This window comes from Amblyomma mixtum, chromosome 10 (genome assembly GCF_055824585.1).
Source record: "Amblyomma mixtum isolate Tamu chromosome 10, ASM5582458v1, whole genome shotgun sequence".
Lineage (NCBI taxonomy): Eukaryota > Metazoa > Arthropoda > Arachnida > Ixodida > Ixodidae > Amblyomma > Amblyomma mixtum.
Window position 1 is genome coordinate 59320678 of NC_143021.1, and position 17783 is coordinate 59338460.

Here is a 17783-nt window from a genome sequence, read left to right on the forward strand (position 1 = left end):
TTAACAATGTTGATGCTTATTCTGGTTTCTTCAAGATTTTCGACATCTTCTGCGACATCATTAATGAATGCAAGCACAAAATGAAGACTACCGACATACCGGTAGGTATACCAATATTTTCTTTAATTGTGCCAGAAGAGAGAGTAGAACAAAAATGAACGTTTCCAGTGACTGAGCGCATCTGCATTAAACACGCCGCAAATGAAGGAGTAGAGGAACCAAGTTTTCGTAGTGTTTTCTATCTTTAGGATGATGCGTAGCCCGTTACAAATCATGGACACACAAATTCAGTTCCGGAGAACTTCACTACGGCGTTCCTCACAGCCTGAGTCGCTTTGGGACGTTAAACCCCCATAAACAACAAACAAACCATTAGATTGATTTGGCTAACTAGCGGTAAATAATTTATAATTGAATTTGTTTCCTCTATGCTGCTCCGGCTTTAACAGCCAAACGACGGCGGTGACGTCAAAGACGGACTCAGGTCACGTGAGGCGCAAGAAATTGCAATATGGCAACTGATTTTTTTTGTTTAATTCATACAAACATTCACGCAAGCTTGCGCAGAAGTTGTAATGAGCCCAAATGAAAAAGCAGCGATTATTTCGCAGTGTGGACATGCCTCAAGAGGCCTCCTATTGTCTTGAACATCTTAACCATCGTTCGAATATTTAAACCTCAACGACATTAGAAAAATTTCAGTTATATTATTATGCAGCTGGTGCAGATGATTCCACGTAGTGTCTGATGCACGCCATTCCCCAGCTCGTCAGTCCAAACAAAACAACAGGCATACAAAGTTTTGTGTGTCTACTACTTCGACGGAGAAGGCCCACTACTCTCACGCATGCACTATCGGGATATCAGATTGTGTATTTTAATAGCCAACTGGGCCAACTGGGCATCGTAGCCAACTGGGCATCGGGTAGCCAACTGGGCATCGCCTGGTTAACCTCCCTGCCTTTCCGTCCTTTTCTCTCTCTCTCTCTCTCTTTACTCCCTCAATGCGCTCAAGTGTGGTTAGATGAATAAAACCTGCTGCACTTCTCTGTATTGTCATGTATGACTCATCTTCGTTCGCGCATAATAAATCCGCAAAACAAAATACGAAAAGAGCAGACTATGACAGAGAGAGCGACGGTCTAAGCATTTGCGGAGAGTAGAGAAAGAGCTGGAAACAGGGTGTGCATTGTAAGCTGTCGAGTCAACATGCAAGAAAGTAAGCGCTCATGAGTTCGTCACCCACAGGAAGTCGGGATGCCACTAATTCTCTCTGTGCGTGGCTGCAACAGGTGCGTCCCCATGATGTCTCTTGCTCATGATCAACATCTGGAATAAAAACGCTCGTGACGAGAACACAGTAGGCGCCCGTCTGCAAGATGTCTGCAAGAGCGCTAAAGGGAAACTTGCACGCTGTCTCGATATTAAGAGTTGAAAGACATTTGCACATTAGCAGAGACTTTCAGCCTAACGCAGCTGCTCACTGACTGACTGACTGGCGTGGCTTGGTATTGATGGGGAAAGCTCTATATTCTGCTGCTCCTTTGTTGGCATCGCTACTGAGAGCCCAGGCTGGGGGAGGGAGATTTGGGAGGGGATGGGGAAAGGAGAAGTCGCTGGACGACGCAACAGTGCGCATTATGCAAATCGCAACTCGCGGCAGCTGGGGACGGGGGGCCGTGAAGTAATCCGGGTTTGTGGAGGGTAGTACAGCCTTAGGTGAGGTTGCTTCTTCACGATAAGAACACGAGTGGGCGCACACATGCACAGTGACGCGCTGGAGCAGATGAAGATAAGAGTTCGTACGTGCAGACTTGAGGGGAGGTCTGGTTGATTATTGTTCTGAGATTGAAAAAAATGATCAGGATATGGAGGCAGATGAAGCGCCGTCGTAGGGCAGCTCTCCGTCTTACGAGTAGACCTGGAGGCGATGAGGTAATAGGAATGCCGCCGCAATCAGTGTCAGCAGAGCCGGCTGCTGGGACGTAGAGAGGAGGTGGGCCGCCGCCGTCGCCTGCTTCGGAATCCTTCATGAGGTAGCACGGAACGACGATGCCAAAGAAGTTGCTGACGGTCTAGGGAAGCCTAGCTAAAGGTGAGGACGCGGCTGCTAGGCGAGAGACGGGCGGAAAAGACTCTGGTTGGTGAGGTGCAAGGGCGCTTTGCGGCACGTGAGGGTTTACGCGTGGGCGTGCCCGTAGTTCTAGAGCCAGGAGCACGATCGGCGAGGCGAGGCGAAGGCAGGAGGATGGGTGCAGAGTCGGACGCATCGCACATTCACGGAAGGAGCAGCGGCAACCATCCGCAATTCTCGCAGGTTAAACATTACAAGCGAAATAATCAAGTGCAGCCATGACAGCGTGCGCAGGCTGGGAGAGGAACACATGAAGTGAGCGTACCGCCTGAGGTAGTCGGAGAGACACGTGGATGAGCCCCCTCTCCCTGGAAGTTCAGCAGCAGCAGCAGCAGCAGCAGCCTGACTATGGCCACTGCAGGACAAAGGCCTCTCCCACGTCTCTCCAATTAACCCTGTCCTTTGTAGTTGCGGCCACCGTATCCCCGCAAACTTCTTAATCTCTTCCGCCCACCTAACTAGAAGTTAGCGAGCGAATAACTAACTGCTTGACAGGGAGCCGGTATTTCGGAAGCGTGAGCGACACATATCCGCTCAAGTGAAGCGCCAAGACACTACCCATGTTCAGATATCGGTCAGGGCACTAGATGGTAATTAAGTAATTAATGGTAATGCTTCAGTAATTTAGTCAAGCATGTTAATGAAATACATTATTTTTAACACACACAAACGCAAACCAGCATGCCACTTATGCATTTCACAGTCACCTCCTAACTTGAAAAGAAAAGTGAAATATTTCGAGGTAGTCATGCACCAATTGTCAAATTAGTTAGCACAAGGTCTACCCAATGCACGCAACAATGCAAGGACAATTTACACTTAAGGCCTACGTATGCAGGTAAATTCCCCAAATTAACTCCTTCCGCATGGTTACGTATGCAGTAATGTGATGTTTAACAAATGCTCCGCCTCAACATGACGCCTGTATTGCATGCGACATTGCTACTACTTGGCTACCCGAGCGTGGACCAGGAACCGTTGTCAGCTTCACTGTCCCGCTACGCTTTTGCCGAATGAGGCACCATGGGTCACATCTCTGTGAAACCATGACGGAGTTTTGCGGCGGCGATCAGCGCGCTCTTGTCTGCCCAGTCACGCGAATTAAACTGGCCTTTTTAGACATGCTTTTGGAACACGGAACTCTAGAATAATTCAATCAAATGCAACATTCGAGGAAGGCAACCGCAATAAACGTGAGAAATAATCAAGCCTGGATACCCTACAGACTATATACAGCACTGAATAATTTAGGTTATGATGAGATTATTCCTTCAGTTCGGATTAATCCTTCCCACTGAGGAGATATCCCCTAACGTTGCGCTCGTGAGGTGGCGTTATCTAGGTGCCAAAATGGCTTTGATGTATTGATTGATTGCTTTTTAAAAATGAGAATAGACTGATTTTGAAGTGCCATTTTTGTTCTCTTCAACTCTTTCATCCTCTTGTTTTCTGTTTATGCCTAAAATGCTCTCGGAAGTGAAGTTTTTTTAATGACCCTGCCGTATACCGAAGACCTTGCCGTATCTGCCTTGACCTTGCCGTATCTGCCTTGACCTTGCCGTATCTCTGGCTCCGTAATTTCTGCTGTTCAATCTTGTAAATACCTTGGTGTCACAATTTCTAATTCCCTGAACTGGGCGTCCCACATTTCTAACATTACTAAAGACGCCAACCGCGTCCTCGGTTTTTTACGTCGTAACCTGCGTCTAGCACCTCCTTCTATAAAACAGCTTACCTACATAACACTCGTCCATCCCAAATTGGAGTACGCATGTGTAGTTTGGGACCCTCATCAGTCAAATCTTTCTCTCGCCCTCGAATCCATTCAAAATCGTGCAGCAAGATTCATTCATTCGAACTACTCCTATCATTCAAGTGTCACTAATATGAAGTTGCAATCTAATCTTCCATCCCTGGATTCGCGACGTAAAATAGCCAGACTATGCCTTTTTCACACGTTTTACCACTCATCACTTGGAAGCTGTGTCATCGTCCCTGCACACCGAGCTTCTCACCGCCTTAACCACGGCAAAGCAGTCTACCCGCCATCAGCACATACCACTGCGCATCTGAACGCTTTTTTCGTTCAGACAGCAAAGGACTGGAATCACCTTCCTGCCGAAGCAGTTCGCCACATTCATCCAGACCGCTTGAAGTCATTCATCGAAAGAATAACATAACGCCTGTAATAAGCCCACCCCTCATGTAATACCTCAACTGGGGCATTTGAGGTACAATAAATAATAAATATATAAATAAATAAATAAATAAATAAATAAATAAATAAGCAGCGCACAGCTGCACTTCTGTATGAAAGGTTGGCGCGCTCGGTCGTACACTTTCACGCTTGCAGATGCTTGTGGATTGCGGCAGGCCACTGACACAAAAGAGGATGGTAAGCGGCCAATATGCATTCATATTTTCCTGTAGTACAATGCTAATCAACCTTGTTTGGTGTAGCGCTTCTTTCGCTGTTTGTCATGTAACACTTCACTCTCTTAAATACAACGAAACGACAAAATATATGACTGCTAGCTGTGTCCAGCTATAGCGCAGTGCTAAGAAAAACTGTATGTCCGGACTGACAAGAAATCTTAGAACAATAAAATTCATCAAGCCACCTGGCTATCTGAGAACGTTAGGCACTACTTGTTTTTATTTTTAGGTAGTCTTGGAGTGTGTGCCTGTGCATCATGGGCGTAGACTTTTTTGGGCATTCCCGAATGAACTAGGTTGCATTCACCGGAAGTGAAAGTTGACAACACGAGGAGTTTTCGTGGCGTATTTTGTACTTTTTCGTCGTGTACATAATGATTAGACTCGACTCCTGAAATTTTGTAACCATTTAAATTTATGACAGTTGCAGTTCGTCAAAATATAGTGGCCAAGTATTACGCGCATTATTGGTTGTATTGTTGACCGGCGATTGCAGATAGATTAATTTATGATGAGAGCACTTACTTTGAAAGGAGGCGGTTGTCGTTGCAAGGAAGCTTGTCTGTTCTATACAGAAGTGAGCGGCTTTAAGGTATCCTCCGGGGGGGGGGGGGGGGGTATAATGATGGACAATGTAGCGCAACGGCACCTTTAAGATCTCAGGACCTGCCACTAAACTTATGGATCAGCTGCGAAGTAACTACAAAAACTTTGCAGTCAAGCTGTAGCCAGTCCTCTTGCAACTCTGCACTGTTTTGTGCTTGATGTCTAACAATCTATTTCTTGTATTTTCCTTTGATACTTAATGCTCTTTCCAATTTAGGCAGAAACCAAAATATTCAAGGAGCAAGAATTGTCTTGCTTGGAAAGGGTAGTGGTGAGTATTTTAATCTTTACGGCATAAAGGGGTTTGCGGGATGGAACCCTCCCCTCGCATCCACCCTGCAATAGAGCCTCCTATGGGTCCAAACTGTCAAAGGATTAGGTTTACGCACGCATGTGCGCTCTAAGAAATTGTACTCTATCAGAGTATACCGGCTACTGTACTCTGTCTAGCAGCTGTTAATTCGCCTCAGACTTCGTAAGGTAGAAAACGCTTCCGTCGGTAACCAGTCGAACTGACTGCCTGTGCTCTCTTTTTGTTACAACAAAGAGTCGGAGGATGTTGAACATCATCCCTTGTGTTATGAAGCTGAGCTTGACCGTCACCTCTAACATGCACCTCATGAAAAAAAAGAAACATCCAGCATTGATTTCCTTGCACTTTAATGAAGAGGTTAGTCTTTAGTGTCTGGAAAAGGAATTAAACACCTGAGCAAGGGTTCACACAAAGGGCTTTTCTGCAAAGGCAGGCACTTGCATACATGAGTACGAGTATTTCGAAGACATTGTCTTGTCACAGGTTTTTCGAAGCATTTATTGCGCTACGGCGGAGTGGAAACATTACACGCCGGTCGGGTGTCCCAAGAAAACCGTCTGGTTCATTTCTTTCAAAACAGAAATCTTCTGAGGAAACACTCTTTGCACAAATGATATACACCTAGGTTCAAGGGCAATGCTTCTGACAGAACTTCGTAAAGATCCGCGATTCTTCACGAACCATCACAAAATAGTTCATATTGCAGCGCTGCTACGTTGTTAATGCTAGATGTGGACACAGGTCAGGCTACACAGTATTTTTAATAAAAATAATTAGCAACAGGATGCCAGTTATCTCCGTGCACAACAGGCGAGCCTGCAGCTCACCGTTGACACGAAATGGTGTCCGAGGGAAGACTTTCTGCGTTATGCAGCTGTTGCCTGTATTGTTCAGGCATTTACTGAGATGCGCAAACTCTACCGTGGCAGCGATTATTAAATACTGGCCAAGTGTGCCACTGTAGTTCGCAGAATGTACGTTGGAATGCGCAATGAGAATCAACATGACGCATATGTGTTCAAAAGGAAAAACGCTTTTTCTAGCTGTAGTAAATACGTAGTGCACCCTTCTAACGCAGGAAAGTTCACCAGTTCGGTTCCCATCTCGCCTGCAGCTTTCGTTTTTCCAAACGTTTTCTTCGAGAAGCAGTATACCTCCTCCAGCTGAAGTTAGGCGCTTTGTTACTGATTTCAAATACGGTCAGCGAAGATTCGAGAAGTCAAAACTAAATTGATCACTATTAATTACTTATGCCTATTAAGTAGGTTTTAGCAATGAGTAAACTGGATTTGACGCGAAGAAACCCGGGTAATAGTCCATTCTATTGATCTCGAGGACCCGCTTTCTTCGAAATACGTAAAGTTCGAAAAGCTGTGATGAATGAGCGTACTCGGCCCATCGGGCACACAGCGAAGATTCGAAAAGTCAGAATTAAATTAATCACTATTAATTACTTATGCCTATTAAGTAGGTTTTAGCAATGAGTAAGCTGGATTCGACGCGAAAAAACCCTGGTGATAGTACATTCTATTGATCTCCAGGACCCGCTTTCTTCGAAATACGTTAAGTTCGAAAAGCTGTGGTGAATGAGCGTACTCGACCCATCGGGCACAAATCTAGTTGGTTGCTTAATGAGATCTTGATATCGGAAACCTATGAAGTAGTTGGAATATTGACTTTAGCCGTGTCCTTCTCTAAATAATAAAAACAATGTCCGCGTTTATGACTACAATTTTATTCTCTGATGACCACGCATTTACGAGTACGTCAAGTGGTGCGAAAATCCCTAATTGTTGAAGATCGAAACCGATTAATGAATCCCAGAGCAAACCTCATTTTACCAGCGAGAAGTTGTGGCTAATTTACTTCACAGAGATTCGCAGTGCAAAACATGAATATCAACAATAGAACTTTCCGTGTAGTTCATAAATGACGTCATGAAAAAAGCGGCACCGTAGTGTAGATTACATAGGCGATAACATTATTCTTAACATAAACTGCAGGAGCTCACAGTGTTTATGGCTTCTGTGGATTAGCTCGTTTCCTTCATGCCAATGAGCGAAAAGGGATCATTAATGGAAGATCATCGTGCGTATATGTTATTATAGTGGTTTTCCAAACTTCTACAATTGAAATATATACCGGACAAGAACGAACGACTAACCAACCGATTAAGGTGATCAGGGTAGAAGTAAGATTTGATGTTAGCAGTCGCGAATAATTTGAGACCAGCTGTATACCATCATTCCGGTCACGCGGGTAAGCAATCAAATCGACTTGGGGCAGTGCAGTAAGCGTTTATTTCGGGTGTCCGTATAGATTCGGCAGTTATCGGCCCAAAAATTTGCACTCACTTTCCTTCTCGAGTTTCAAAGCTGGAGGAGATTTTGTTTTCTGCTTTAAGATGGTCATCGACAAACACTGAAGCAGGGTTTGTACCATGGAAGCCAAGATCACCTTCTGTTAAGTCGCGCGTTCCGCGCCTTGCTCATGAATTCTTTTTTTTTGGTCTTTGTGCAGAAGCAGGCTATTGTGTGCTATTGGCACTCGGTGAATGATGCTGATGTTGGATTCAATGAGGAGACAATCAATTTCGCTCCATTTGCCTTCATTATACGGCGGTGCAGGGAAGACCAGGTTGCAGGGAAGACCTTCAACCTCCACGTTTTTCTGAATACTGCTCTAGCTCGGCTGATTCCCTTAACACAACGCAGTATTCAGTTTCTAAGCCTGTATTGCAGCGACCAGGTTGCTCTGCTCGGCCCGGATTTATTGTCTAGAAGAAATGAGCTTATTTATCTTTTCAGCCAGAAAGAAATTTCCGCTTTCATCGCCTGAATGTATCCTTGGTATGTTTGTATTTCGCCTGAAATCTTTCAGCAAGCTTCGCAGAAAAAATATCCAGTCTGCCACCAGAATCGGCCTTAAGGTTATCAAATCTTAGCTAGCCCAGAATTGCTCGGCATTTTATGTAACACCCAACAACTGCGTAATGAATGTAACAGGCACTGACGACAGAATACGGGAAACAACTCAGCGCAGCAGCCGCAGCTGTACTTATTGCAATGAAATCAAAAAGGGTTAGCTCCAACTTCCGAGAGAGCGAGAGCAAGGAAGGAAAGTGCGAATGAAGGTTGATGATGGCATAATACAATGAGTTTCATGGGTGATGTCCACACACACACAGACACACATATTGGCTGGCACTCGCATCATGGTCAGTAGAAGCATGTGAAATTCATGTCTTGAACACACACACCGACGCATGCCATTAATATATACTGGAGTAGGAGCTCCATGAAAACACAAAATGTGCTCTCTCACGCATGTCAGACAATAAATTAGTAAACCGTGTAAACTGTGTAGACAATGTAGGTAGTACACAGGCGGCCACAGATGGGTATCCAGGCCGGTTTCACATAACTTGAACATGGCTTTCATCACACACCACCAATCAGCACGTTTCGCCCTGGCGCCTACAAAGGTTTCTTCAGAGAGAGGGAGAGAGTCCAGTTGTCTACGGTCCCTTTGAACATTCTGCTTTCATCAGTGTAGTTCGGACGTTCGCAAAGAAGGTGTCCAGTAGTCTCTGAAGTGTAGCACTGTTGGCCAACTTTCGGAGCTAGCAGTCGCTTATGGCATGGCTCATTCTGCTGCAGCTGCCACTAAAAATGAAGCTCTACAGTTTACGCCGTAACTTTTGTATAGTCGAAGTATCCAGCCTGCAGCGCCTGCTGGTAGGTCACACCGATTTTTCAAGGGCAATGCTGAGATCGGCTGCATAGACGAGCTACTCGAGTTATGACACCGAGTGCACAGGCTTGTAAGCTCGACGACCACGCTTTGAACTGCGGCGGCGAAATCTGCGAACGCATCAAACAAGCTTTTCATGTTGTACCTTCAGGTGCGACCGCTGCTGCGAAATTGACGACAGGAAGTCACGCGAAAACCATACGAAAAAAGCTATCTCGGAGTACCGTCTATAGATGCCATCAACAGGAAACGTGTTTAAAATGAAGCAGCGTGGTATCGGGGATAGCCCGCTTGTGTAACATCATTTATTGTAGTGCGGAAGCATGTCAATTCCTCTACGGTGATATCTACGAGAACGGCCCTTGCAGTTTGGCGCTGTGCCTAGCAGAGACTGCAGAGGCGAAACAATTGGGAAGAGTATCCCTTTTTTAGAGCGTATCCGCACTCTTAGTACTAACGCAGGAATCATAGTTGTTGTTCAAAACTTCTCACAACATTGAAACCCTCTTAAACGTGGGCTATGTCCAGCACTACCTAATCACACGAACACAATCTTCACAACCTGGTGTGCAGGGACCCATATAAGGTAACGTTGTGTATGCAATTTTGGTAGATTCGATAGGCTAGGAAGGGAGTGCTGCCTTGTTCGACTTGAGGACACGAAGCTCGTACGCCAAACTGGTGGCTTTGGTGAAGAAAGAAGTTCCGCTCAGAGCGCCCCTCGATGCTTGTGAGGCTTGTCGCAGCTTCTCGTTGTTGGCGTTCGTCTGCCGTATAGGCCTCGAGTGCCCAACCCTAACTAGTGCATGACTATACGAATAAAGCTTAAAATGAAAATCTCCACGGTAGCGCCTTGAAGACACCGGTCATGTTTAGTAATCTATAGCTGGGCAGCTGGACTATAAGCGAGACACAAAAGTGTGAGAGCTGAAGGCCACCACAGATCTAACAAGGGCACCGTCTTACCTGCAGTTCGCCAGCGTCCCTTGCTTCTTCCCCTGCTTAGCGTGAGCCGCGTTCGCAGATTCCTTTTTGGTCTCATCTGAGCGATCTACCTTATCACCTCCAAGCGTGGCAGCATAAAGCTGACACCATCGACACAGCTGTGCCCGTGTATCCTTTTTCGAGCACTACTAACAATTTCAAGTTGGGAACGAAACAATGAAGCGCAACGAATACAATGACAGTTATGAAACCCGCTTCTATGCCAGTTCATAGGGGTGAACTGCCTGTTCTCAGCTCAATAAATATACTAACAGGGATTCCGTGCGTTACGCGCACTCTCACGTGGATATGTTTTTCATAGAAACAAGCGAAAAGATAGTTGAAGGTTTAACGAGTTACCAGTAACATCTTATCGTTGCAAAAGGGAAAACACAACAGACAGAGAAAAAGTCAAGATAAAAGACCGCTAGCTGTTGCTGAATCATTTTTTCATAAGCCTGCGCATATAACGGAACGCTAGGAAAAACAAGAGGAATAACACAGAGAGGTAAAAATAAACACTTATCGCGTGGACGGAAACATGACACAGTCAGTCACGACACTGACCCAATCTTAACGTCTGTCAGGAGCAGCCAGCACAGAATGACTAAATGGTAAAGACCTGTGTGGGCCCCGTCTCCTTGTCCTTGACTTCTTTTCGAACGTAGAGATTCTCATTTTCGGCTCTATTCGTACTGTCGTGCAGAAGTTCGGGTTGGGGACTCGAGGACTATACGGCAGACGAACGCCCACAACGAGAAGCATTGAGAAGCGGCAAAAGCATCAAGGGGCGCCCGGAGCGGAACTTGTTTCTTCACCGAAGCCATCAGCCTCGTACACGAGCCTCGGGTACACCAGTCGAACAAGGCAGCACTCCGTTCTTAGCCTGTTGAATCTACCAAAATTGCACACCCTTACCGTATATGACCCCCTGCTGATCAGCGGTTGGCAGGAAACGAGGCAGCAGACGCAGCCACCCGCACGCTCTCTCTTACTGTGCTCTTTTCTCCTCGCCACGCTATCAGGAAACCGATTTTGATCCGGTCGGTACCTTCAAAGATATTAGAGCCTACTATTAAGATAGTCGTTGCCTTTACCGTTACCCTTGTAAGGCCTCAAGAAGGCGGATGAGCGGCTCGTTCACCGCATTCTCACCAATACATGCTGTCCTAGGCAGCATTAAAACATCTTAACCCCTCCTTTAACGGCAGCCCCCGCACTGTAGAGCGGTGTCTTCGGACACCTATCACATGGTGTGGGCTTGCACCTCCAACCCAGCTGTTCCCCAACGCCAACCCAGGAGGACTGGGAAGCGATCCTGCTCTGCTGCCACGACTTACAGGCCCAACAAGTCTTAGTCGGGCACGCCCGGGCGGCGGCCACCGCCAGTGGGGTCCGAAAGTAGGGCCTCCACCTAGTGCTTGTAAGGATCGGTCCCTTAAGGGCTGATCCAAGCATACCACCTATCCATTCCCAATAAATGTTTTCACCACCACCACCAAGTGGCTGTTGCTGCAGACGCGGCATTATGTCTTCCCTTTGTTGTGCTCATACAGCTGTTGAAGAAACTAAAGCGCACCACACAGGATGAAGGGGGAATAAGTAACACAAAGCGCTTTGCGTCTCGCTTCTTGCCGGTTCTTCTCTTGCGCGCTGTTGTTTCTGCTATCATGCATCCGTACCGACTAGTCCAGCTTACTATTGGTTTAAGTGTATTCAGTCATTGAGTTCACAATCATAGCTGCCCTATATTGCCTTTTATCTTACCCCCATGCGTTGCGCTGTTGCACCATCACACACAGATTGAACTGAGGTGCTGGCGGCATTGTCTCAGGCGTCGGGAAACGAAGCTGCTTGGTTTGCATCGGCAGGGCTTCACAACTCATTTATAACACTTCGTAACATTGGTGTCCATGCGCTGCGGCCATCTCTTTCCCTCAGTTTCGGGAAGATGTTCGACTTAGTCGAGAATGGAAGGTAAAGGGATTTCATGTTCAAAACTCAATAGCCGGAAATTTGTTCTCCGATGGAGGCAAATCATGACAGAATTTTTATACTACTCTTCTGCCTATGTTTCAAGGAATGCCGGAAAGCGCTATTTTTGCTCGTCTGTCATCCCGTACCACCAGCTCAATGGGTTGAGAAGACCCGCTCAAGACTAATAGATTCATCATTGAGGCTACATGGAGAATTTTCGCAGTTACAGTGAGCCAGCATTTCGGGCGTTATTGCTTTAAGAAAGCTTGTTTGGCAATTTTACTCGTTTGTTGATGTTCGTGCATTCTACAACTACATTGTGAATGTTAGGTTTCGGTCGTCCATAGCATTTTTTTTTCTTTCTTCCTACTCAGGACTGCTCCATGGAAGGAGTACCAAGCTTTCAAGTCGCAAGTCTTCTTCGTGCCTACGTTCGCAAGCTGGTCGGATAAAGCACACAAGTTGGCAGCTGGACTTCCAGTCCCTAAGATTTCTATGATATACCACGTGGCACACACTGACGGCAGAAAATAACATGGCTACACAATAAACCGTAGCGTCTGCCTGATATTGGCAGAAAATACGGTTTACAGCTGGATTAGGCTGCTCATCTGAGAAAAAGCTGTATTTTAATCTCCACCCTGTCCTGGACCCTTTTCCCAAACATTTCAGCACTACAAAGACAAGAACAAGGCTAGGGAGAAAACTTTCACCCTTTCCATCCCCTGTGAGTACCCGGCAGCACTATCAGCCCCGCACCACCTGCTTGCGAAGCAAGTGCTCAAAGCGCAAGGCCAACCGTGTGGTAAACAAGGGCTATAAATGTGTTTTAGCGCGCATGATAGATTTAGAACTTTTGCCCGCAAGCGATTCCTCTTTGGTTTTTAAAAAGGTGGTCACCCCCAGTCAAAGGTGCAGTTTCCGAGGGCTAGTTGGGTCATGTACGCGGCTTTTTCAGCCTGCACTACGCCGGAAGCACACTCGCACCTATTTTAGGTTTGGGCACAGGCAACCCCAAAGTTTGGGCACAGGGAACCCCATGCCCTTTGGGGTTGCCCCCAAAGGCAACCCCAAAAGGCATTCGCGGTGAAACCGGGAGCCCGACAAAACCCGTAAGACAGTAACACAGTAATCAAAGCGCGGGAAGAACGCAGACAAAGACGAGACGCGACAAGCGCTAACTCTCAACGCAGCGGATTTATGGCAGATCCGGAGCATATCTACGCAACTGATATAGCCGATAGAAAGATGAAAAACCAACATGCCACATGCCGTCATGCCATGACATCGAGCTCTTTCCTTCATAATGCCTCAGACAGCCTGCTGACGCTGGATCACATGCCTGTGCTATCTCACACACTTCCTTGATTTGTCTAGTCAAGTCCTTATGGTGCCGATACAAAATGACGATCTTATCGAACAGGGGATGGCAAGGTGGTACTGCCTCACATTTTTTGCAACGGGCCGCCAGATGGCTGTCTGTGGTGATGTTTCCGACTTTATTGTTGGGCTCTAGGAGGCGCCCGTTCAAACACCTGTCCGTTTGCCCTATGTAGTGCCGACCACATGAAAGTGAAATTTCGTACACCACTCCCTTCCTCCAAAGCACGTAGGCATTCCTGTGCTTAATTCTGCACTAAGGTTTCCGCGTTCGGGTCTGGAAGGTCTTCTTGACCGCTCTGAAAAGCTTTTTAAGTGCCGTGATAACTGCTTTTAGTCCAGAACGTTGCCCTACTTTCTATAGATTGAGCGAGACCTCATGGTGGTAGGCAACCATGACTACCTTTTCTTTCTTTCTTTTTCTTCTATTTTCCTTCTTTCCTCCGTTCTCAGTCCATCGTTAATGTGTCACACAACTTTTCTTCGGCGATGCAGGCCTTCGGCAACGGAGACAATGTCGTGTTTGGGATAACACGCCGCCCCCAAAAGTTCTACCTGCTTTGTTACACTTTCTTTCACAGCATGTTCGCATGACGTGCGGAGAGCCCTCGACAAGAAGGCAATAACAATGCTTCTCTTTAGCGACGTTGAATCAGCAGAGCTGTATGTCAAAGAAGGCTTGTTGGCTCTTGGCTCATACATCCAGCAAGTATGACCGTGGTTGAAACACAGCCGCGGATCGAAAAACCCAATTCTATCCTGCGCGCGCAACTCATGAGAAAACGTTAGGGGCCTCAAGCACGCATCACAAGATTCTAAAATACGCGATACATTGTGTACAGCAAAAGCAGGTCCACCTAAAACAATGAAAAAATCACCAACGTACCTAAAATTTTTAAAATCCTAAGGTCATCTAGCCGCTCAAAAAGGGCCTTGTCACTATAAGCTACAAAATGGCTGAGGCTTAACTTGGTTAAGCCTGGAGAATGCGAAGCATCATCGTGTCGCGTAATCTGGAGGCGCACAACCACAGCGACGGCGCGAGGTGGGCCCCCGTTTCTCCACTGTCGTGACGTCATCGTGTCACGTGGTGTGACGTCATGTATCACGTGATTTGGAGGCGCACAACCACAGCGACGGCGCGAGGTGGGCCCCCGTTTCTCCACTGTCGTGACGTCATCGTGTCACGTGGTGTGACGTCATGTATCACGTGATTTGGAGGCGCACAACCACAGCGACGGCGCGAGGTGGGCCCCCGTTTCTCCACTGCCGTGACGTCATCGTGTCACGTGGTGTGGCATAATCGTGTCACGTGATTTGGAGGCGCACAACCATAACGACGGCGCGAGGTGGGCCCCCGTTTCTCCACTGTCGTGACGTCATCGCGTCACGTGGTGTGACGTCATGTATCACGTGATTTGGAGGCGCACAACCACAGCGACGGCGCGAGGTGGGCCCCCGTTTCTCTACTGTCGTGACGTCATCGTGTCACGTGGTGTGACGTCATGTATCACGTGATTTGGAGGCGCATAACCACGGTGAAGGACTGAAGTGGTAGCTAAAGTAGTATGCTTCGCATAAAACAGATCGCTCAAAATAGGCGCAATACGGGATCCAATGGAAACACTCTGCTTTTGCAGGTAAGTGTTGCTGTCAAAGGCAACAAACGTTGACGTCAAATACAAAGATAAAAACTCTAAGAAAACCCGTACTCATGCCACAGCCGTTCTGGAAACCAACGACACCACACTCGTCAATTATAGTCTCGAAGCAGGACAGAAGACCACTATGCGAAAACGAAAAGGGAGCTACATAGACATGTCTTGAAGATAATGCCTCCCAAGAGGCCAAGCGCAGGGCACCTGTATCCAATATGCCGATGTCCCTTTTACACTTCTCACTCATCCAGTAGGGTGCTTTGAGACTTAGAGGCCTCCTATGGTATTGGCTAAAGGAGATTCCGAGCGTTGCAGCCCCAAGCGAAGGGACCAGTGCAAGGCCGGCGGATTTACTCGTATCTATTCTACCGATGGGTAGTCGGAGACATCAGTGATAGAAGTCTACCAGGGCCGCTAGAGAGGCTCCACAGTGATGCTGTCCACGCTATAGATGGGGCGTCCGCGGTATCTTCTGGCAGAAACCATGCAGACAAGCACTATAGGCCCCCTTTTTAGACGCAACGTCCCTAAAAGGTTGAGTACGAAGCCAGTGCATGTCTGAAACTGTTAGATCACCGGCGGCACTGAGATCCGAGCCCAATGCCTCTTATGTGCGACGCGCATGCTTTATTTCAAGAAAACCGCCTCGGTAGCCGTGTGGTAGAGTATCTGCCTCGCATTCGGAACGTGCTCTTTTCGAGCCTGAGTGCCGCAAAACACTTGCGGTTTTCTGAAATGTACAAGCGGTGGCATGCTACTCGCATTTTCAGGAGTGAAGTAGTTGGAAAAAGGATGTTTCGTTTGCTTCTGTTTCGACGGATCGCTGTCGCATCGAAAGTCTAAATTTGCCATAGGCGGTAAAGCTTGTTTGTTGCTCTTTTTAGTGGTCAGAACATTCCCTTTGTGTGCGGAGGTGCTCGGTTTGATCCCCACTGAATTGCTGGAACCCGCCGGTTCTTAAATGGGTACAAGACTTTCTATGGCCTGGGGCTACAGTTTTCATGGCACTTGGGACGAAGGTTTTCATGGCCCGCTCCACTAGTCCTCCCGAAGAGATCAAAGGTCTGCCGAGGACGGAGCTGGTTTAAAATCTACCATGTTCGGCAAAAGTTCATTTATAGACTACATCATAAATACTCACTATAAACAGTTTATCATGAAAACTAGTCGTGGTGACAGCCATGCAGTGCTTTTTAAAATTCGAAAATGGAATTGAAAAGCGAGGAGTCACTGTAAACATCAAAATTTATTTTAAAGACTTGTGCTGGTCGCCGAATGAAAGTGTTGCTCGGATGATGACACAAAATATGGCATTCAGAGCAACACTTGAATACAAAAAAGCGGTGAAATTTTACCGCAGCTAAATGCGAGTGGACGTGCGAAAGCGTACGTTTAGCCTGATTTACTCATGGCTTTGCTTTACTGGGTTTCACGTCTGGCGGCGTCATTACACTCAGCTTCAGCTCTGATCGAGGCTAAGCTGATATGACCTGTTCCTGCCGCAGATGCAGCTTGATGAGGACGAGGATGTGCAATGCACAGCGGGAGAGTGCGTTCGAGCTTAGCACGTGGCGTGATCTGCTGCGGCGGTAGCATAGTGTCCTCGTGTAGTGGCCAGCGCAGCCGATCTGTTCATGCTGATGCGGTTTCAAACCCCCGTCACGGCAGTATTTACATTACTTCTGCATTATTTCTACATTATTTCTACGCTAGGTTTCGCCTAGATCAATTTGAGATCAATCTTCACACGAACTCGGTGAGACGGTTGGACCTTGTCAAGTAGTGCTGTCGTGCTAAAATATTTTCAATAAGAACAAGTGCCCTCAGCTTGGTTGAGAAGCCGTAGGATGAGCCCAGACTTCCTTGGAGAAGCCAACCGGATAAACGCTAGCGAAGCTGCAGGACGGAAGATTTTCCGCGAAGGAGTCGCCGTCTCAAAGTGGTGTCAGCTTAGTCCAGATCGCTACCAGACCACGCACGGCTGCGAGAACACGGCGCAGCATCTACCTCAGACTTCAGCATCTGCCCTAATCATGATTGAGAAGCATGTGGTGCATATTTCCACATTTAACCTGAGCAGCCCACAAAAATTGTACCATCAGTTTCAAGGTGTTGCTACGCTTCAGCGGTGAGAGGATATCATGCTGCGATAGGTATTATTGCACTACATAGTCTGGCAAGGACGTAACATGAAAACCATGAGTCTTCTTTTACACATTGGAATTTATTGAAGAGGTAGCTCCTCCAGAATTTCACCAGCGCTGCGACTAGGAACAGGAACAGAGAAGGAAGACAAGGACAAGCGCTACTAACAACTGAAAGTTTATTTGAAAAAACACAGATTATGAGCACACAACTGACAACCCAAAGCGCCTGCGCTTCCCGCAAAAAGCACGCAAAAGAAAGTTAAGAATCTAGATACAAAATTTCACACTCATGTAAGTGTACAGATGGTGTGCTAACGCACGTGTCGCTGTTCTTGTCAATGTGATAGGCTTCACACAACTCCCTAGTCAGCTGATCTGGATGTCTGAATTTAATC

General features: G+C 46.9%; 1 protein-coding gene across 1 annotated transcript in view; it reads left to right on the forward strand.

Annotated features, from left to right (window-relative positions):
- LOC149325891 (uncharacterized) overlaps nt 1–14298 on the forward strand; it is a 94906-nt gene extending 80608 nt beyond the window's left edge. The window contains exons 3-7 of the mRNA XM_089564404.1: nt 36–101; nt 4488–4529; nt 5394–5447; nt 12876–13008; nt 14165–14298. Of these exons, the coding sequence (XP_089420530.1) occupies nt 36–101; nt 4488–4529; nt 5394–5447; nt 12876–13008; nt 14165–14298 (429 nt within the window). The remainder of the gene's footprint in view (nt 1–35; nt 102–4487; nt 4530–5393; nt 5448–12875; nt 13009–14164) is intronic.
- Nucleotides 14299–17783: the final 3485 nt, after the last annotated feature.